The sequence below is a fragment of the Erpetoichthys calabaricus genome, chromosome 6 (assembly GCF_900747795.2).
Source record: "Erpetoichthys calabaricus chromosome 6, fErpCal1.3, whole genome shotgun sequence".
In the NCBI taxonomy this organism is placed as follows: Eukaryota; Metazoa; Chordata; class Cladistia; order Polypteriformes; family Polypteridae; genus Erpetoichthys; species Erpetoichthys calabaricus.
The window spans coordinates 165,773,344-165,795,659 of record NC_041399.2 but is presented as its reverse complement, the minus strand read 5'-3'; the positions used below and the strand labels follow the sequence as shown (position 1 = coordinate 165,795,659).

Below are 22,316 nucleotides of genomic sequence, written 5' to 3'. Positions count from 1 at the left end.
TAGTTATGGCTGCGAAAAAGGTTTTAATCTCATGTTTTCATGCAAAAAGGAGATAATAAAGCTTCTTATATCATAACAGTCTAAAATAACCAATGCTGGGCAACAGCAAACAATATTGAAAATGTTTGTGAAAAACATCTTCCATTACTTGTGTCACATAAATGACATTTCATGTCATCCAGTTGTATGCTGTTAATGTCCCAAACATATGTATTATTAGATATACCACTTCCAAAAATGCTCTCAAGAACAAAACCAGAACTCAGGTAAACAGGGACTTTTTCTGATGTGTAAAATGTATCTTACATGGAGAATAAACTGAATATGAACAGCTACTAAGGAAGGATTTGACCCCAGAATTCTGATCCTATGTAGCAGCAGCACTACGCAAAGCGAGTTCATGTTGTTACTAAATAATTGACTTTCACTTTGTTCAGTTTTAGTGTTTGCCAACCAATTTAATTCTATCTGAACATCTTGGTGCCTGTGGTATGAATATGTTTAAAAAAATGTTTGGTTTTAGTTCTGTTTCTTTAGTTCTGTTTCTTTTAATTGGTCAGCCTCAAAATGTCTGAACAGAGTAACTGCCAATTTGTCAAGATTTTAGCATCTACAGAAAATGTTTTTCTTCCCCTGTACATTTATCAATACTTCTTAATTAAAAATCACACAGGCACAGAGAATGTGCTAACTCCACACAGAAAGTGACTGACCTGGGATTCAAACACAGTCTTCTTGTGTATTTTATCATATAAAAGTGTTCACGAAAGTATTGGAAATGCCTAAATTATTAGTCTTGATATGCATATACACCCCACAATACTTACCTCTTTGACATTCATTCACCACTCATTCTTATCACAGACAGTAATGGGTGAGTCTGGCTACCTCAGCTTCATGACCTTAGCAGGCACCAGATAGATAGATAGATAGATAGATAGATAGATAGATAGATAGATAGATAGATAGATAGATAGATAGATAGATAGATAGATAGATAGATAGATAGATAGATAGATAGATAGATAGATAGATAGATAGATAGATAGATAGATAGATAGATAGATAGATAGATAGATAGATAGATAGATAGATAGATAGATAGATAGATAGATGGGTGCATGTATCCTTCAGCTTCTGCATCATTACACCTAAAAAGGCTCTTTTAAACTTTCCTTATAATTCAGCCCCAGTAACCCTGGAATCAGCCTAGTCACTCTTCTCTGGACCTTTTCTAGCGCTTCTATGTCTTTTTTGTAGCCTGGAGACCAAAGTTGCACACAGTACTCCAGATGAGGCCTCACCAGTACATTATAAAGCTTGAGCATAACCTCCTTGGACTTGTACTCCACAAACGTGCTATATAAACTAACATTCTGTTTGCTTTCTTAATGTCTTCTGAACACTGTCTGGACATTGATAGACTAGAGTCCACTACCACTCCTAAATCCTTCTCATAAGGTGTACCCTTGATTTTCAGACCTCCCACTGTGTATTCAAACCTAACATTTTTACTTCCTGTGTATAATACTTTATATTTGCTAACATTAAATTTCATCTGCCACAAATATGTCCAAGTCTGTATTCTGTTCAAGTCCCACTATAATGATATAACGGATTGTAGAATATCTGCTAATCCACCTGTCTTGATATTATCTGCAAATTTAACCAGCTTGTTACTTATATTCCTATTTAAATCATTTATCTATATTAAAAATAGCATCGGCCCTAGCACTGACCCCTGTGGAACACCACTCTTAACATTTCTGATGAGGTTCCTTGCACCATCACCCTCCGGTTCCCGTGTCTGAGCCAGTTCTTCACCTATCTGCAAACATCACCCTGAACTCCCACTTCTTTTAGTCTGATGCCCAACCTCTCACATGGCACCTTATTAAATGCTTTCGAAAAGTCCAGATAAATAATATCATATGCCCCACTTTGATCATACTCTTTTGTTGCTTCCTCATAGAATTCCAGCATGTTAGTAAAACATGACCTCCCTCATCTGAGCCCATGCTGACTGTTCAGAAAAACTCATGTTCTTTTGCCATGTGCTGCTCAAGCTTATCCTTATCTTATCCAATATTATCCAATCATATCTTTAACTTTTGCTTTACATTTGCATATTTTTCTCAGAACACTTTCGATTTGCATAAATTCTTCCCAGAATGCAACACTCTTTCAAAATACACTGTTCCTGTTAATTTGTTCAGCTGCTGGCTCAGAAGAGGAACAGATCTAATGGCCCCCTTTTCTTAACTGGTCTCAACCTTAGCACACAATGCCTATTAATTCTTTACTTCTCTAGCTGTCCCTTGCACTTTTTCATTCAGAGCACTTCCTCAAGAAAGTTTCTCCAGAGTCTTACTCACTAACTCAAGGCCATCTGCAGACGTCATGATGCTGCACAGTTTTGCACTTGCATTTTGCTTCTCTTTACCTTCTGCTAACCTCCTGTTTAAGTACACACAATTAAAATTAGTGCTAGGTTTTCCCTAATGAGCTCTATAATACTGTTATAGTCTTGGTCCCATAGTTTTTTCACTTAAAAGCTACATCTAATATAAATTATCCTCAAATGAAAAAACACTACATAATTATTATGTGTCTAATGTAATAAACTGAGAACAAGTTAATGTGCATTCTCTGTACCATAAGGCTCTGCTGCTAATCACTGTGTCACTCAGTATCTGTTAATAGGCAGTAATGCACAGTGACCACATTATTTCTGAGATATTATTACAATTCAAAACTGTGCATTGCAATATTGTCTGCATTATAAGGCATGCTGTCCTTAATGTGGTCTTTCTTTAAATATGTTGTTTGTCACTGATAATATCAACCAGCATCATCAAGTTGTTTCTTTGACTAAGTTTGTAATACGTACAAGTTTAGCAAAATCTAGTTTTTGCCCCCTGCGGTGGGCTGGCGCCCTGCCCGGGGTTTGTTTCCTGCCTTGCGCCCTGTGTTGGCTGGGATTGGCTCCAGCAGTCCCCCGTGACCCTGTAGTTAGGATACAGCGGGTTGGATAATGGATGGATAGTTTTTGCCCCATAGTAGTGTTATGCATTAACTGGTGGGTAGTACAGTTGTGCAGTAGTTAGTGCTAGTCTGTGTATAGTTTGTACAACCTGCTTGTATCTGTGTCCTATAGTTTCCAGATGAGAGAGTATGAGACAGTCTTGGTGTGTGTGCCATTTAATTGATTGGCATATGATGCAGGATTTGTTTCTGCTTTGGTGTGTGATGCTGCTAGAATAGGCTTTGGCTGCCCTGACACATATTTTACAAGAAATGGAAGGATGAATGAAATAACATTATATAACATTTTCAGACCTACATAATTAGATAAAGGGTGTTAGGGAACCTATCTGGCCAGTTCTGGGGGCAAGGACAAGGTACCCAGCCATCACACACAGAGGACCAGTTAATAATTTCTAGTTAACCTAACCTACATGTGTTTGGAAATGTGGAAAGAAAACTTGAAAACCAATATAAAAACCCATGCAGATATGAGAAGAACATCAACAATGCCTTGGTACTGGGCTTAATTCCCAGACTCTAGATCTTTTGGCATGAGTGCTGTCCACTGTGCCATGTGATTAAATATGTTCCTATGGTTTTATTAGTTTCTTCTGTCTATCCATTTTTGTGCCAAACAAATCCAATTGAGGGTCATGGGGCTAAATAGTTTCAGCTGGCAAATATTATGGACAAATTATGCAAAACAAGTGTTTCAGATGTGATAAATACATTTTATTGGCATTCTATTGGCTGGCATTACACTATTGGACTCAACTGCATAACTGCAGCTTCTGAATATTACTGCTTCTGGGGCATCAAAGTATATGACTAGGAATCTCAGAAGGTGGTATGATTCTGTCATGACTTTTCAACACTGTTCTAAATCTTGTGTTGTGCTTTGAAAGTATCATAACATTTTGGCAGCCAATCAACATGGAGAACACTAGTATAAGCCTCAATCGTGATCTGCATATTTTTGTTCTTAAACTCTGTCACGGTACAACAAACACAATATATTGAATGGGCATTTGTGCAGACTCCAAAATTTGACAAGTCTGTCCTTTGTTTCCTTCTTTCCTTGCAGTCGCCAATGCTCTTTACTTTTTGTAGACTTTGCACACATTCATTATACTTCCAGCTGAGCACTTACTAGCTGCTGACTCTCGCAAGTACAAGAGCCCAACCCTACAACAGCTTTCTGGAAAACAGTCAGATCAGTTTGATTTGATCGTATTGAGAAACAGAGTTCTATGGCAGAGTAACTTGGGATGTCACACTAAAAAATTGACAGTAATGGACATGCGTTGCATATGATTACAACTCTCTGTGATATTTTTTCAGGTTGTATACGTGAAAGCCATGCTTGAGAAATTGTTAGAAAAGTCACATAGTGTGATGCTGCCTTTAACTGATCTGCAGTGTGCTATACTTAAAAATAGCTAAGTCCATAGCATGCATAATGTCTGCATATGTCATGTATTGCAGAGGCATCTGCTAATTTCAAAGAATTGTCCAGGCCAGGGGACATGGACCTCCATTTCCAAGCTGCCCTACAGGCTTTCTGTTTTGAAGGTATTGGTGATGCATTTATCTACTCCACTGCAGTTTTTTAGTTTTGGAATTAATCAAATATGTCTTAATAAACTACGTTCTGAGTAAAAACGTTGAGTTTTCTACTTATTTCCCTTGCAAAGATGTCTGAATGAATGAAAATTGCTTAACTCTTTATGTAAAACCATCAGTAAAAACAATTATGGTATTACCACCTAACTACTGTAAATGAAGCTTTGAAAACCACGCCCAATCTCCCCTTATTGCTTTGACACACTTGTGACTTCATGGGGGACCCCCCTCCCTCTTATTGCTTTGAAGTCATTGCAGCTTCTTGACGATTTATTGTTTCAATGCCGTGCACCAGAAAGACGGCGATAAAGAAAGATGCATTATGAAATACGACACAATTTGGAGTTCATGAAGGACCACCCCCAGCCTAGCCAATTATTTATATCTTTGATGTGTCTGCACCCTTGTGGTGGATCTAATTGCTTCGGAACTGGTTTCATAATAGTACTGATGTCTGAAAGCTAGTACTGATACCAGAGTCAAACTTTTAGTACCAGTCCAACACTAATGCCGGATTAACGAAGGAATCTGATTATAGGGAAGTGGATTAGTGAAGGTTTACCTGTAGTATCTGAATGACACAGAGGTATCAGACATACTTACTTACTGACCCAGTAAAACTCTCACCTAAAATAATAGATGGATTTTGAATTACCTGTATGTATTATAAACTGCTAAAATGTAATACAATGAAAATGATATTGCTTCAAATACATTTTATTATATAATCTGTTTATTTTAAATGTTCTCCACAACCCCGAATTGGACAGGCAGGTTGTGACATTGGATGTATTGATGAATATTTGAATGTGTATTTGGCATTCATGGGAAATTGTATATGGCTTGTGTGTTAGTAAAGTACTTTGATTAAGAGTTGTTCATAATTTTCAGGCTACTGCATGTTTCAGTCAGTCTTTATTTTATGTAGCACCATTCAAAGTATGTAACATCATAAGTTGTTTTACCCAACAATATTACATAAAACTTAAAGGTACAATAAAGTCCACTGGGTGTTGTATTTTACAAGAGGTAAATGCTTTATGAGAAAACGGTTCTTTTGTTTTGTATCCAATTGCAATCCAATAAAAATATACACATGCATGCACACCCCTCATATTCAGGAGAAAAAGATACAAATTCTTGGACATTCTACATAAAGTAGCACTTTGACTGACTGTTAAAGGTATTTAAACATTATACATCTCTATATATATGAAATGGCTGTATGTCTGTCTGCTTTTCACAAGAGAACTACTTAACAGATTTAGAATGGTTGTTTTCTATAATTTGCTTGAACATTCTCATGGTCCTTTTCCTTATTGGTCTGGTGAACATGACTGATTGTTTTTTTTTCCAAAAACTATTTGAAATGACATGTCATGATTCCATTTTTCTACTTTCCGTCTTAGATGAGACCAATTTCAGGGAAGTCATCTGCATTTCTGAACAATGTTGACGTATGGCTCCTGCTTTGCATACCAAAGCCATAACTTGTATCTGTAGATGCAGCAGGGAATGGTGTTGACAGACAAAAGGGTACCAAAGTATTCCCAAGCCCATTCAGTTTTATCCATTACAGACGCATTACGGTTTTTAAGTTTGTGACACCAGACAGATCGGAAATTATGCATATTCAATAATGGCCTTCACTCTTGCTCTTTGTGCACTGAGATTTGTCTGGATTCCTTGAATCTTTTAATTACTTTGTGCACTGTAGAGTATGAAATGCCCAAAATCTAATTTGTCTTTGGGAAAGATTGTTCTCAAAATACTAGATTATTTGCTGTTGACAAATTGTTGAGTCTCAATCCAACCTTGCTTTTGAAGGAATAGGCCTTTTTGGAGGCTTCTTATATGCTACTAGACATTAAGCCCGTTACAATAACAGGCGCTGGAATAGTAGTGCATAAACATTAGTAGGAACAGTCTATATTAAATGGCAAAGGACCGTCTATTTTCTGTTACAGTAATACTGGCTTGTATGTGGCTGTAATATGTGTCACTGTATTGTGTGCCTTTAATTTTCTCTCATAGTAATACGTCTCTCCAGCAAGTATTTTAATCTGTGCTGGCGTGCAGCTGATTATTGTATGTATAGCGTCTCCCCAGCAACGGATTTTATGTGTGCGAAAATAAACCTACTTTTAAAAGTCATCCTATTGTAATATCATGAAAATTCGTATATTTAGGAAAACACTTTACACTTTACTGAGCCAAGTTTGTTAATCGCAAATCTGACATCCTCAGAGCGAACAACAAACACTAATCCCACCTCTTTGGGGAAGCTGGTCTCCGCGTCTCAGTACCCGATTGGATTTTTCGTGCGTTATGATTTAGGTCTTACCTCATTTACCGAAATTCGATTGGATTGGCCGCGCGATATTTTATAGGTCTGTCTTGTGTGACGCGTCAGGCAGCCTTTGAAGCATCGCACCGTACCCCGTGCATGCGCACTTCACCAGAAGACACACACACACGGACACATGGACGCACACAAGGATTTTATTAAAGAGGATAACATGATTGTCTGTTTAACATTAATTTGTTATTTCAACTTGTCACATCACTATTAGTTCTAAACTACCCCGTTCCAACTTTGTTGAATTTTGAATACATTTTTAAAAAACAATTCAGCTGATTAGGAAAGCATGAAATACCTTGTCATTATACTGGTTTTATTTGAATACAAGTCAACTTGTTTTTATTAACATTTTAGGTGGAGTGTTGGCAATTCAGTTCAAACCGCGTAAATGCCAGAAGTGATTCCACTCTGTTGGGTCCTTGAGCAGAACCCTTATCCTGTTGTTCCTCCATCCTGGGTAGGACGTTAGCCTGTATCCAGCCCTGCAAGCAGGTCCTCCAACAATTTTCCAAGGGAAAATTTAGCGGTTGGTAGCAGGATTGTCACTCCAGCCACTGTATAAAACCTCACACTGTTCTACTCCATTCGAACTGGTGTGGTGTCCCCTGTTGTACTTGGGCCTTAATTTGAGGGTTGTTTGACCTGTGGTGGGTGTGACAAGGCACTATATCAGTGCCGGCTTCCAACCTCTCTCTCTCTCTCATTATCTATATATATATATATATATATATATATATATATATATATATATATATATATATATTGTAACAGATCGAGGCTTTGTCCACCTCTTGAACCCTCAGGTACCATTCTGATGACCAGGTGAACGTATAAATATTCTTTATTTTATAATTATACGGTGCACAAAGCACTCTCCATACCACTCTCATATAATCACTAATACTAACAATAAACCAATACAATCCTCCACTCCCAGACACTTCGCCCTCCTACCTCCCAGCTCAGCTCAGTGTCTGGGCTTTCCCATAGTCCTTTTATATCCCCTGACCCGGAAGTGGTTCCTGGCAAAACCCACAAGTCAATTTCCTTCCGGGTCAGGGTAAACAGTCCTCTTCTTCACCCCGGGAGCACGTCGTTCCTTCCGGTCACGTGATGCTGACGCACTCCCGGGTTACAGGGCACACGAGAGCCCACTAGCCCCCCTACAGCGACTCTCGGTGGTCCCCAAGGTATCCAGCAGGGCTGTGTATATAAATTACAAAGTCCCTAAGGCCCTGCTGGAACTCGGGGCACCATCATGCTGTCCGGAGGGCTCCTCCTAGCGGCCTGGGGGTGGCGACCGGAGTCTGTAGCCGGTCGTCCATCACAATATATATATATATATATATATATATATATATATATATATATATAATATATATATATATATATATATATATATATATTAACGTTTTCCATGATGTCACGGCTTTCTTGTAATTTGGATTGTATGTAAATACAGCAAAAATCAGATGTAAGTGTGTTTACCATTTTAAAGAATACATCACAGTGATCTACTGATGATTGATTATTTATGCTGCATGTTACTGATGTGCCATTTTAAAAGAGAGTGTAGCCTTGTGAACCTCCAAGGTTGACTTCACCCAATACACTTCCACTTCCACTGCTGACTAGTTCAGGAGGTGGCACATTTTATTTTTTTTACAAGATACGGCTTTCAATCCAGAAGTCGACTGTTACAATGGCAGTGTTTTATAACGGTTACTGTTTACTTTAGTACCGTTATTTAGCACAAAGACAAATTAATCTGTGACCCTTTACAGCACTCAGTGTTTCTCCTAACTCCTCTTCTAACAGCATCCAACAGTGACAACATGTTTAATTTATGAAACAAGTTATTTGATCTAAGCTTAAATCACATTTACCCAAAATCTAATATGTCCAGCATGTTTCTCACAAATCTGTGCATATCTCCACTCAGGTGTCAGTTATAAACAAGCTTGGTGTTTTGAGCATGCATTTAATTTAAAATATCTTGGTACATGGAAGAATTCTGTATTTGTGGCATGTGAAGCGGTGCATGAAGCAGGATCAGGCTAATGTGGGCTGATTTCATTTTCAGATGCTACTCAAGATGATAAATCTCCTAAGATATGAAGTGGATTTTTTTTTAAAGCACAGATGGATTTCTCCCTATTTCAGTGTGAGGTTTTAATATTCACTGTCTTTTATTTCCTACTAACCAGGTACCAGCAGTGCAGAAGTCAAGGAGAATCGAAACGTAGACAATCTGGAGGAGTGCTCCATCGTGACGGTGGATCGTCAGTCGTTCTGCTGTGCCGACGCATCCAGAGGAGGGACGCCAGGTCTGAAAAGGAAAAGGCCTTTAGAAGAAGGAAATAGCCGCCATCTGTGCAAACTAAAGCTCATCTATAAAAAACTCTCCTGGTCAGTCACACCAAAGAATGCTCTCGTTCAGCTCAATGAGCTTAAGCCAGGTTTACAGTACAAAATGGTCTCTCAGACTGGACCAGTTCACGCACCTGTGTTTTCCATTTCTGTGGAGGTGAATGGCCTCACATTTGAGGGCTCGGGGCCAACAAAAAAGAAAGCCAAGATGCGTGCTGCTGAGATGGCCCTTAAGTCATTTGTTCAATTCCCAAATGCTTCTCAGGCCCACTTTGCAATGGGGATGCTCAGCAACACATCCACAGACTTCACCTCTGACCAGGCTGACTTTCCTGACACTCTTTTTAAGGAGTTTGAGCCTGCACCGCATGGCAACAGCTTTCCGTGCTACAAACCTACAGAAAATGAATTGCTTTCCAGTGCTTATCGACATGGGAGATTACTTTGCCACACGTTGGACTTAATGGTCCAAGCCAAACAAAACAAGCACAAGATGGTATCCCCGACCGAGAGCGAAAAGAATCCAGTGGAGCTGCTAAATGAGCTGCGACCTGGACTGAGGTACATTTGCCTCGCTGAAACAGTAGAGAGGCAACACATCAAGAGTTTCATAATGGCAGTGAGGGTTGATGGGAGAACATTTGAAGGATCTGGACGCAGTAAGAAGCAGGCAAAGGCTCAGGCTGCACAGACTGCTCTGCAGGCCCTCTTTAACATCAGAATGGTACCCGAGGGAAAAACAAGCCGCATATACAGCAGGAGCAAATGCTGTCACTTACCGCAGGTGAGAATGCTGGCACACACTGCTGTCCTCGCCTTTGGTAGACTTGATAAAGAGAGCAGCAGGGTGGCTAAGGTGGTGTTGGCCAAGTTCACATTAACTGGGAGGAGAGGCCGATGTCTCAGTGTGAGAGTTAACTGCAACGGCTTTAGTTTGCAAGGAGGCTTTGGGCTGCATTTAGCGTAACATGCAAATCTTTATGTCGGAAGGAAGGCTCATGCAGTGTGTAAACAAAATCTGTTCACTCATCTATTGAAAAGGAAAGCCATGCTAATGAAGCAAATTATCGTGTGTCTAAAAGCAAAGGAAACACAGTTGCTTTCTAAAGGGATTTGTGCACAAGCGGTGTGGTGTGTGTGTGAGTTACTAGAAAATGACATGGGAGCTCAGTGTACAAGAACTGCATGCTCTGAATTGTAATCTAGCCTTTTCTAATTTAGACAGAGAGGAACGTGATGGAGGTAAATATCAGAAGGTGCAGTTTGTAATAAAACAAAAAGAGGGACGAGCTATGAATTTTTAAAAAGTGCCATTTTCCATATTGTGATGACTCTTAATTGTTTTTGGTAGAAATGAGTGAACTGTGGGTACAATCCATCCATCCATTTTCCAACCTGCTGAATCCGAACACAGGGTCACGGGGGTCTGCTGGAGCCAATCCCAGCCAACACAGGGCACAAGGCAGGAAACAATTCCAGGCAGGGTGCCAACCCACCGCAGGACACACACAAACACACCCACACACCAAGCACACACTAGGGCCAATTTAGAATCGCCAATCCACCTAACCTGCATGTCTTTGGACTGTGGGAGGAAACCAGAGCGCCCGGAGGAAACCCACGCAGACACGGGGAGAACATGCAAACTCCACGCAGGGAGGACCCGGGAAGCGAACCCAGGTCCCCTAACTGCGAGGCAGCAGCGCTATCACTGCGCCACCATGCCACCCCTGTGGGTACAATCAAAGTCAAATTTTAAAACTTAACTTGCCTGGTATTTAACTAAATTAATATGTCAGCTCACTGTTTAGGGGGACTTAAAGGGGAGGATTGGGTACGCAAGCTTTCAGGTGGGGCTCGTTTAAATGCACTCAGTGCCTGTGGGAGTAGAATACGTTCTGAGAAGAGTGTGGAGAGTTCCAGCTTCTTTTAGGGATGTATGCCAAAAAAGTCAATCAATCATTCAATTTTGTGTTATATAGTATTATTAGGATGACACCATCCAACTTAGGGGCACACTTTAGAACAGATCTCCCTAATTACAGGATTATTTGTGTTTAGTCCGTAGCTATGCTGTTACTTGAACACACATTTCAGGTTAGCATTTTATTGAACAGTGTGGCCTAATGGTTTAGATATTAGAATTTAAGCTGCATGTTTGTTGGGTCAGTCCCACTGGCTAACCCATCCTGCATCCCTGAGCAACCTGTTAAATATTTTAGGTAGTAATGGGTAGGACATTTTTTGTGTTCAGAACGGCCTAAATTCTTTGAGGTGCTGAAAAAACCCCTTTCAGATTTTCATCCATGCTGACTTTATTAATGTATTACAGTTCCTGCACATTTTCCAGTCACACATACATGCTGCAAACATTCCATTTGACTTCATCTCAGAGGTGCTCTTTTGAAATGAGAAGTGAAGACTGTCATGTTCATAATTTAAGCTTGATGCATGCTTTGTGACATGGAGGATTATTCTGCTTCAAGTATCCATTTGAGAAAAGGTAGATTGTGACCATAAAAAGATGAACGTGGTCAGTATAATCCTTAGGTACAATGTGGCACATAAAGGAATGGTATTCAGAGCCCTAACATATGCCAAAAACATTTTCCAAACCATTACATTACTACCACACACAAATCTGTACCATTGATGAAAGGTATAACTAATTTTCTTTATACCAGATTCTTTCCCTGCTATCTGAATGTCACCGCAGGAACTGGGATTTGTCAGAGCCGGTGACATTTTGGTCATCCCCTTTTTATAATCACTTGTCCGCTGAAGCTTCATCTGACAGTAGTAGAATCTGCCATGGTGTTCTGCTGCTGTAGCCCATCTGTTTTAACATCTGATATGTTCTTTCTAAGATACCTTTCTGCACACCGCAATTGTAAAGTGGTGCTGTCTGAATATGTGTGGTGTTTCTGTTAGCTGAATCGAGTCCACCGTTCTCTGTCAACTCTAGCGAGAAGCTTTCTCTGAAATACTTCAACTTCTGTGTCTGACATTAAAGATCATAGTACTGTCAAAGTCATTTACGTCATACGGTACATCTTGCACATTGTATTATTTGGTAAAACAACAACTAAACCTCTTGACTATGTTGCATGCTTTGTATATTGAGTTGCAGCCACACGATTGGTTGCTTGGCAGAGCAGACTATTTGTATTAATGAGCAAGAAAGCGGCCACTGAGTGAATATACTGTATAGCAGCTCTGTATTTGTAAGGCACCTTGGTATGGTGATCACTGTAAAAGTTTATATTACAAATTAATGTTTTTTAGGTTAGTTCCTTGCAACACTGATATTTAAGTTACAGAATTACTGCAGTGTTATAAAAATTACAGTAATAATTATAAATACTGATCAGGTTGTTAATACCTTCATGCTGCTTCTAGAAAACTGAAACAAATGTGTTAACAGCAGGAGTTCCCTAAGGGTGTGTTACAATGCAAGAGTGCAGCACCAGTAATCAGCTCCTTCTAGAAGTAACCGGTACATCTTGAACATTTCTGAGGTGTATGTGGTTGGACAAGCAGGCATTAGCCGTTATTAGTTGAACAGAACAGGCAATTGAGAAACAGAATACCAGTTTAGGTAGCTCCAGAGTGCCAGTTGTGTTTCATTTTGTTCTTGTTAAGCTTGCAGCCTTTATTTATTGACACCTTTTGATTTCAAACTTATAAAGCAAAGCAATGTTATGGTTTTAACAGATGGCATGTCTGTAATAATTAACCTTATGATTACTTAGCCAAAGTGCTTAGTTTTACCCAGGTATAGTTATGTAATGGGTTAAGGTAAGAAAGCAAATATTTATGTGTCTTTTTAAATGCTGACCTTTTTGACACTCCTAGCTGAAATGCAAGTGTACCATCTGTCATCTACACTACATCTCTGTGAATTGCAGTAATCCCTCCTTGATCGTGGGGGTTGCGTTCCAGAACCCCCCGAGATAGGTGAAAATCCGCGAAGTAGAAACCATATGTTTAAATGGTTATTTTTATATTGTCATGCTTGGGTCACAGATTTGCACAGAAGCACAGGAGGTTGTAGAGAGACAGGAACTTTATTCAAACACTGCAAATAAACATTTGTCTCTTTTTCAAAAGTTTAAACTGTGCTCCATTACAAGACAGAGATGACAGTTCCGTCTCACAATTAAAAGAATGCAAACATATCTTCCTCTTCAAAGGAGTGCGCGTCAGGAGCAGAGAATGTCAGAGAGAGAGAGAAAAAAGCAAACAAAAATCAATAGGGCTGTTTGGCTTTTAAGTATGCGAAGCACCGCCAGACAAAGCAGCTGCAAGGATGTACAATGTAAAGGTAGTCTTTCAGCATTTTTTAGAGGAGCGTTGGTATCCTCTAGGCCAGTGTGCGAACAGCCCCTCTACTCACACCCCTTCTGTCAGGAGCAGAGAATGTCAGAGAGAGAGAGAGACAGATAAAAACAAACAATCAAAAATCAATACGTGCCCTTCGAGCTTTTAAATATGCGAAGCACCGTGCGGGAAGCATGTCGCTTGACAAAGCAGCTACGCAGAAGGAAGCAACGTGAAGGTAATCTTTCAGCATTTTTAGATGAGCGTCCGTATCGTCTAGGTGTGCGAAAAGCCCCCCTGCTCACACCCCCTCCGTCAGGAGCAGAGAATGTCAGAGCAAGAGAGAGAGAGAGAGAAAAGCAAACAATCAAAAATCAATACGTGCTGTTTGATCTTTTAAGTATGCGAAGCACCATGCGGGAAGCATATCACTTGACAAAGCAGCCATATGTAAGCCCAGCAAGGATGGCAGCAATGTGAAGGTAATCTTTCAGCGTTTTTTGAGGAGCGGCCGTATCCTCTATGGGTGCGAATAGCCCCCGTGCTCACAATATAATTGAGGAGTTTTATTTAATACGTAATACACGCTCTGGTTGGGTAGCTTCTCAGCCATCTGCCAATAGCATCCCTTGTATGAAATCAACTGGGCAACCCAACTGAGGAAGCATGTGCCAGAAATTAAAAGACCCATTGTCCGCAGAAATCCACGAACCAGCAAAAAATCTGCAATATATATTTAAATATGCTTACATATAAAATCCGCGATAGAGTGAATCCGCGAAAGTCGAAGTGCGATATAGCGAGAGATTACTGTAATCCATTTCCATAAGTTTGGAATTCGTTATTTTTGTGTATGACTCTGGCTTCCCTTATAGAGGTAACACCTTGTTGGGTTAAAACCATGAACACTACTTCTTTGTGTTTACTGTGATTTCATGAATAGATGTTTAATCCAATTTAATCTGTAAACTGGATGGCTTGTAAAAGAATTGAATCATTGCTATGTCATGTATGCTGGGCACGACTACCGGTTTATATGTTGTTTCATCTATTGAATATGATCAGCCTTTTGAAACTCCATAAATTTTATATGTTTAGTTGGCTGAGGGTAGTATACCAGTACAATTTTGTGAACATCCACACAGCTGTTTTGGAGTAAAGTGTAGTTTTTGTGGTGTTGGCCCTCCCATTACAACTCCCTAGTGAAATTCTTGAAACTCCTTGAAGCCTATAATATAAATTGAATGAATAATAATGCAAATAGAAAATTCTATGAAACTATTCATAACTGTTTTTGAGTGATTCCCGATTGATGCTTGATTTTATGTGGTGGCCATTACACCACACCTACATCCCCCACCTGCCATTGTTTCCACTGATTCACTGACTTGGAATGTAGCCTTCATTGTAAATAGGGCTAAGTCCTAACAATATGCCAAATTTATTACTGTCGATGAAACAGTTGTGGCGTGATTATGCAGTTTTGATTCCCCCATCCCAATTATGACCCCGTTTCTTGATGGAACTTTTGAAAGGGCTTAAAGTTTAGATTGTATGTTGTACTAACAGTTAACTGAAGGCAAAATTTCATGAATTTCATTTTATAATGCATTTTTGCCCCCTTACCCCTTTATAACTACCTATTTTTGAATTGCTTTGATTTTAAGTTGGTTACATCTTTATTATAAATGTTTTAGAATAATACACACTTTTTGAGATGCACCCCCATTAAATGTTTGAATCACCATATAGTATATATTTTAACCTGGACTACCAGCAACCTACATACAAAATTTTATGATAAACTGTTTTTGCATAATTGACAAACAGACAGGAAAGTCGAAGTTAGATCCTTAGTGTGCAAAATGGATAAATAACATCAAATAAAACTGAAACATTCATAAGATAGACAGAGGATATTGACATTTTATTTTTAGCTGACTTGGTATTACACTGGATAGCATTACTGCCTGGTGGCACTGTTGCTTTGGGCTTGATCCCAGGATCCTAAGAGTGACATCTTTATGGAGTTTAAATGTTCTGTCTGTGTTTGTGTGGGTTTTGTTTGGAGACTACAGTGTCCTAAATTGCATTGATCGAAGTCTATGTGCAGATGTCATTGTGGGCACCCTGCTATCCTGTCCAGCTGTGTAGCATTTGCTGTTAAGTTGTGCTTCAGCTCCCAGTAGCCCTAAACTGGGTAAGCAGTCAAGTGAAGTCAAGTTGGGGAGCATGCACTGGTACAGTGCGTTACCACACCACCACACGGATCCCGGTTGGCAACCCCCCAGGCAGACACGCGGTCCAGTCCCACCCTCTGGAAATGACCCTCTATCTTTTGCAGCCAGGTGTTACGTGGGCGACCCCTTGGCCTGGTCCAGCCATTCGGGCCCCCGACAATGAGGATCTTACGTGCCGGATTACCCTCGGGGAAACGCGCTACATGGCCATAGTGCCGTAATTAACGTTCTCTCACAATGCAGGTAATGTGCCTCATTCAGAACTCCATGAGTAACTGCTCAATCGACACAAAGTCAAGCCAACGGTACCCAAGGATTTTCCGGAGAGACACAGTACCAAAGGAGTCCAGTCTTTGTCTCAGGTCACTGGATAGCGTCTATATAGCAAGACAGGAAGCACCAGGACTCTAAAGACTTGGACTTTCGTCCTTTTGCATAGATATCAGGAGCGCCACACACCCCTTTACAGCGACCTCATGACCCCTCATGCTCCCCCAATTCGTCTACTGACTTCATAGGAAGAGTCACCCAAGACATGAATGTCACTGCCCAGGTAAGTAAACCTCTCAACAAGGTCAACACTCTCTCCACAAACAGACACACTGCTGATGGCTGTGCCCAAGAGGTCATTAAAGGCCTGGATCTTGGTTTTTATCCAGAACACTCGTAAGCCCAGACACTCAGACTCCTCGCTCAGTCTCTCGAGAGCACCGATCAGAGCATCCATTGACTTTAAAGATCACAGCATCATCAGCAAAGTCAAGATCCGTGAATCTTTCTTCACCAACAGATGCCCCACATAGAAAAATAAAATCACAATACATGTTATACATTTTTATTGACTCATAAAGTAATATGGTATAAAAATTGATTTAATGAGTGCCTTTTCATCACTCTAATCAGTAAACATTTTACCTGAAGTTTGGATAAATTGTCAATGCTTATATGTAAGGCGACACATAGACTGGCAGTTTAGAAGAGTGAAGGGCTGTATTTCTTTTTTTACATTGGTTGCATGTAACTTACAGAGGTTGATGCTAGTTCCATGTTCACATCTATTCAAGGAAGACTGTGCATGCTATTCCTGTCAGCCAAAATAAATTTTAGCATGCATTGAGTTATTTTTAAATAGCGTCATTCACTGTAGGATGGAAGAGAAGTTGCAAAGATTGAAAATAATTGGGCTTATAGGCATATTGTCAATAATACATTGTAAGACTGTCACATTTTCATCTCTATTTGGAATACAGTATATAAGGGACGTTTTTTTAGCTCTATTTGTTAAGAATTTCAAAAACAATTGACATCACTTTTCTACATAGTCTCCTTCCTTTGTGATGCAATTTTCCTAGCATCGCACCAACTTTTTAATGGCCAATTACTACTCCTCCTGCCTTCATTGTTTCCAACAAAAATATAAAAGTGCAGAAACTTTTTTGAACGTCCCTCGTATGTATATTACAATTTATATTCAAAATGTGCCTGAAAATTTCAAGTGTCTCCGATAAGTGCCACCTAACTAACTCTGTAATCACTGTAGCTATACGAGAATTTTGTGATCTACATTTGGAATTCACAGTTACTTTTATGAGCAGCCTATTTGTGCTTCTGGATGCATTGCTAGTATTATTATCTATAAAATGTACATCCTTTAGTTCAATAAAAAGTTTTTCTTTTTCCTTGCACTGTCCTGATGGTTTGTATCAAAATTCCTCCATCCAACATTTTCTCACACGCAGATTTTTCTGTGCAAACCATTCATATAAATTTTGGTTAGCACTACTGCCTGACAGCTCCCGGAGTCAGGGAAATTGGATCTCAACACGATCAGTCTCTAGAGTTTACATGTTCTCTCTGTAACATTGTGGTTGTTCGTCTTGGTGCTTCCCACATCTCAAGGTTGTTTGATGACTTAAAATAATGATGATGGCTAGCAATGTGTGAGTGTCAGTGTGTGCATTAGTGTGCTAAATGATTGAGCTGTCTAAGTTGGGCTTATACTTTGAGCCTGATGCTGCTGAGATAAGCTCTTTCCTGACCAAGCCTAAAAAATGAAAATGTTATGTAACAGAATAAAATCTATAGACAGAAATAAAAGTATTTGATGAAAAAAATATATTCTGAATGACAGACAGTTATCAGGTTTTTGCTTCACTCTGCAAGTTAATGCAGCCTGTGATGATGCCATACTAAGAAAATTAAAAATCAGAAAAGACCACCTACCAAGTACAGGTGCTTAGATTACGTGTTTACTATGTGCTACCTGGGTGCGACAAGTCTCAACAGCTGTGGTAGAGTTTATGTATTAATTTAGGTTAAACAGAGTGGAAGTACTGTAAGCTAAACATATGTGGTGGTGTTATTCTTATATACAGTTACAGTATATTAAATCTATTTTAAGTGAGTGAATGCCATATATATGATTGTGTGTATATATATCTCTCCACATGACGTAGATGGACACTATTCTATGAACTGTGTGTGTACTTAGATTTTAGGGTTATCTTAGTATTGTCTATCATTTTGTTTTTTGTTGTAGGAACAAGACAAAAAGCATTTGTTGGATATACCACTTACATATTAATTACAAAAAAAAATTTTCAATTGTACTGAAAAATTAATTCACACAACATTCTGTCAGGCCTATGCTTAGAATAATTAAATTGTTGGCTGGTGTATTTTGTAGTGTCCTTAATTGTAACATTCCACCTTCTAGCGTCCTTGTACATTTGTCTTCTTTTGTTTGAAAATATTGGATTTCAAGAGCAGCAAGGCTGCCTTGACTCTTACCTTTATCCAATGAATAGAACTTGAGGGGGTTAAGACATGTACAAGAGAAGCCAACAGACTTAAATTTTATTCCTTATGGCTGGCTTTGTCCTGGGCACTAGCCTGGGCCCTCTGGAAGCAGTGCCAAAGAATAAGTTAATGTTTATCATGAATAGTGCATATTACTCTCTACATGACTGTCTGGTCAACATGGAGACCAGTACAAGACTGGCTCTACTGTGCTTCAGACAGCACTATCTGACGCCTCTTTTACCTGCTGCCATTGAACTCTGTAATACAACTTCTATCTAGAACTGTGTCTTATAATCTCAGTCCTGTAGGACCCCTGTGGCTGCAGGGTTTTGCCCCAACAACATCACATTATCACATATCACAATATCAAAGTTCTTTATGAAATGTCAAGTATAAAGTTACAAGTAATAGAAAACACATTTTAATAATAAGAATGAATTATAATAAATAAGAATAAATAAATAATGCACCTACCTAACAGATGTGCAAGTACTGTAACAGAAAAAGTAGAGTCATTTTATATATTTTTGTTTTTAAGTCTCTAATGCTAAGTACAATGGTCTGGCCAGAAGGCTATGGGGGACAGGGAAACAAAAACTCCAGGGTTGAGATGTTAAAGATTAAAAAAAAAAAAAAAAAAATCTGCAGGGGGTCCATGGCCAAAATATCCAGCCCCCACCGAGCATTCTACCAAATATAAATGTCCTTAAGTAGTTTCTTATTGTTTTTTAAGCTTCACCCTCCAAAATTTGATGCAGTGGGTTTCGTCGACAGTTGGAGTTTCTGCTTATGTTCCAGCATCACACGGGGCTGCAAATCACTTTGATCAAGCAATGGTGGTGTAGCGTGCCATCACAGAAAAACTGGAAAAGAAAGCAGAGAATTGCAGAGGTTAATAATGGTTGCAAATTCATGGTGTACAATCTATTAGAAGCAGAACTAAAATGCTGTTAAAAAAAGCAAAATTATAAAAGTGGGTTTTTAGAAGTTTGTTAAAATGTTCCATGGTTATTAGCCTGGCATATCTCTGTCGGTGAAGTTTTCCACATTTTTTGGTGTATAGTAGCCAAAGGCAGGCTTAAAACTTCTTTTATATTTAGTTCTTCGAATAATAAGCAAACTACTATTAGAAGATCTGATGTTACTCTTCTTATGTGTAAAACTAAGAAGTCAGGATGTCCTAACAGGCAGGCAGTTTCAAGCACTTTTTTCTTTTCCTTACGGTTACGACGTGGAGTATAGAGGGGCTGGCACTCCACAAATATAGGAAAGAGCAAGATTATTTAGAGGTTTATATACCACTAATAACATTTTAAAACAATTATAAAGGACAGAGGTAACCAATGTAATAATGCGGCCTCTCACTGACGTCATTGTTTAATTACCTGTTGTTTTTTTATCTTTTTCTGTTCTGCATTTGGAGAATAGAAAAAGTGTGATATTTACGTTCATAAGAAATTGAGAAGCATTTTTCATTTTTACATTGCTGTCAATTTGGCTTTTATCTGTATTATTAATTGAGCTTTTTGAAAGGATCACAGATGGAGCGTCAATACTAAAAGACTTCTAATGCTCCGCTTTTTGCCACATTGCTAGCATGTTGAGCATTTTATCTTAGCTGGAGAAACCCTCCAGTCTGCAACAGGCAGAAATATCTTTAAGTATCTAAAACTGTAAAAAAAAAAAAAAACTTTAATCAAGAGGGGTCTATCTACCTTTAAAGCCTTTCTCTTTCAACCTCCAGGGTGGCCTTAGATGATTTATATCAGATTGCTTTTTTTTTTGTATTTTATTTAATAGGTGAAAGTGGAGAAAAAAAATGTGCACATTAAAATAGTGAAATAATTGTGCATATAATATAGATGATAAAATGTATTGTAATGCTTTCCTTAAACTTTGACATCTCAATCCTAAACACCTCTAACTTTGGAAACATGACCTTAAAAAGTATACGGAAACTGATTGACTTAATTCATAGGCAACACAACCCTTAGGCTAAAGAAGTTTCACTTACTCTTAGTAAAAACAGAATACTGTATAGTATAAAAATGTAATAAGAACCCTACCACTGATTCTCTTGCCTGCCTGCACATTATTTCAGGATATTTTCCATACTAGTTAGTCACTATCCAGAATATAACCTTCTTCTGAAATGGATATACTATACCAGACTTGAAAAAACAATTTCATTGTCTAACTGGTTGCTTTGACCTTCAGCAAATAATATTACATTGGCTGATTATTATTTTCTGTTTTTATTATTATTATTATGATTATTGTTATTACTTCCATCAATGAAGCCTTTAGGAGCTTGTAACCTCAATTCCTCTGAGTCAATCAAATTTGGCACTGTAAATTGAAGATGTCTCATTATATATTATTGTAGCATAATGAAACTGATATCAAATTGTCCACAAAAATTATGTTACCAAATAGGAAGAAACATGAAAGGTAGGGGTCACCTTCAGAAGCAAAAAAGAGTACAGAACGTAATCTGAGGCACACAGTAACAATTTCCTGGTATAACGGCTGAGACATTGACTGTAAGAAATGATCATCATTATTTTCATTTCACTTTTCCTGGTGAGGGTTGCAGTGGAAACACATTATGTTGAGCTGACATGGCTACCCTATTTTCAGCAATTTACTTTTTCTCCTCTCAGGATATTCCCAGACTTTTTAACCCAGGTGAAATATATTATCTATCCAGTGTTTTCTAGGTCTTCAATTCTGTCTTCTCCTTATGGGCCAGACCTTGTACCTTACTGTGGTGCATCTTAAATACATTTCCAAACCATTGTAATTGGCTCCTCTCAGTTCAGAGAAGCAATGTGTTTTACACCAAGGTCTTCTAGCATTGTAGAGTTTATTGAATGATCAAGTAACTCTGAGCAGGAGTGTTTATTTTGGTTACTTGTACTTGCAGTCTTCCTTTATTTTTTTTTCTTCCTCAAAGATCACAAACTTAAGTCAGATGGGGATGTTGATTAGCAAGTAGATTGAAATATGAATCTAAGGACTTAGCTCTTGCTTCACCACTACAATCTAAGACAATGTCTGTAAAGCTGCTGCTTCTTCAGCAATTTGTTGTTCTATCTCAAGGTCACATCAACCGTCACTTGTAAAACAAGATTGCAAGGTATTTGAACCCCTCAATTTGAGCCCCAACCCTTAACCAACAAAGACAGGCCACGTCTTCCTTGAAAAGACTTAAACTTCGGATTTGGAGGTGCTAATTACAATACAACTTGTTTTTTTGTATTGCACTAAGAGCTTCAATTCGCATCTCATCTAATTCTCATCCTAACCACATCACCCTCCAGGGATCTCAACATCAACATCATCTACAACAGCAGATATGCAGATCTTAGATTTCCAAGCTGAATGTTCTCCAAGCTTTGGCTGTGGTTTGATAACAAGTCAATGAAAATCACAAACAAGAAAGGAAATGAGACACCTTATTGCCTTAACTTTAAAGATACGTTTGGTATTCAACACCTTTGTTGGATATATTTGGTAAGTTTTAAGGCTGTTTTTATTTTTATTTTTTTTCATGTTCAATTTGGTGCTCC

General features: G+C 38.8%; 1 protein-coding gene across 1 annotated transcript in view; it reads left to right on the top strand.

Moving 5' to 3' along the window:
• adarb2 (adenosine deaminase RNA specific B2 (inactive)) overlaps window positions 1-22,316 on the top strand; it is an 833,327-nt gene that overhangs the window by 556,387 nt on the left and 254,624 nt on the right. Inside the window, exon 3 of the mRNA XM_051929335.1 lies at window positions 9,220-10,166. Within this exon, the coding sequence (XP_051785295.1) occupies window positions 9,220-10,166 (947 nt within the window). The remainder of the gene's footprint in view (window positions 1-9,219; window positions 10,167-22,316) is intronic.